The sequence below is a fragment of the Sipha flava genome, unplaced genomic scaffold (assembly GCF_003268045.1).
Source record: "Sipha flava isolate LNK unplaced genomic scaffold, YSA_version1 49023_pilon_pilon, whole genome shotgun sequence".
NCBI lineage: Eukaryota > Metazoa > Arthropoda > Insecta > Hemiptera > Aphididae > Sipha > Sipha flava.
Window position 1 is genome coordinate 1 of NW_020273307.1, and position 1,069 is coordinate 1,069.

Below are 1,069 nucleotides of genomic sequence, written 5' to 3' on the forward strand. Positions count from 1 at the left end.
CTAGCCATACACGTTCCGGTTTGCCGGAGAGGTCGGACTGCACAGTTGCTTTCATCTTGTATGTCCAAATTTGATGTTGATCCTCGAGGCGTATCTTGGTCGTTTAAAAAGCTCATCATATCATAATACCACAATTTAGGCCGATAAACATCGTCAGAAGAAGCTCCTGACTTGAGAGAAGCTTCATATTTTTTTTTTTCTTTTCGGGCACTGCTTCTTAAATTGTTAATTTTCTTCACAACTAAATCTTTGTTAGCATCTGGTTCAAATTCTTTTAATTTTTCGATTAATGCTTTGTAAGCCGCTTCCCTTAGTGGGCGGTCATGGTAGAGCTTTGATTTTATTTGCCACAGACATGGATATGATTTATATAAATCTATAAATTCTTCCAAATTCCTACGGTTCATTATTATATTATATAATATAATTTAATAAAATATGTATAATATAATATAGTAAAATAACTTGTAATAAATTGTAAAATAAGTTACATTGACAACAAACAAAAAAAAACAAACCTAAACCTTAAATAAACAGCAAAAGTACTATGCCGCAAAAGTGAACCAGCCGGTCGAACGACGGTTATATCAACACACGGGCACACACGATCCGGTATGCCTGTACAGTCATGACTGTACAGGCCAAAAGAATCGTTTTTCAATTGTTTTCCGGCCGCCTGTGCAGTCCCCGAAAACTGCGCGAACTTGTCACACACACGTTCCGGAATAACTGTGCAGTCCGCCTGCACAGTCCGACCTCTCCGGCAAACCGGAACGTGTATGGCTAGCTTAAGCCTCGATTACACTGAGCGATTGTACACGCTAGTCGCCGGCAAATAATTAACTCGCTGCGACCAAAGTCGCTCAATGTAATCGCTCTGGTCGCTTACTCGCCGCGTGTTGAATACTCGCTGCTCGCCCGCGATTAAAGTTGACGGCCGGGCTACTTTTTTCACTACTCGCTGGCTATTTTAATCTCTGACGAGTGAAATCGCTTTGTGTAATCGACATGGCTAGCAAAATCGCTAATGTACTCGCGACTAGTAAGTAGTAACTAGTAGTGGTTGCAA

At 40.8% G+C, this 1,069-nt stretch overlaps 1 protein-coding gene across 1 annotated transcript; it reads right to left on the minus strand.

Annotated features, from left to right (window-relative positions):
• Positions 1–10: 10 nt before the first annotated feature.
• On the minus strand, positions 11–407 carry LOC112690142 (the record flags this gene model as incomplete). Its single annotated transcript, XM_025564079.1, has 1 exon — positions 11–407. A coding segment is annotated over exon 1 (397 nt), but the record flags the coding sequence as incomplete, so codon positions are not given.
• Between the last annotated feature and the right edge of the window lie 662 nt (positions 408–1,069).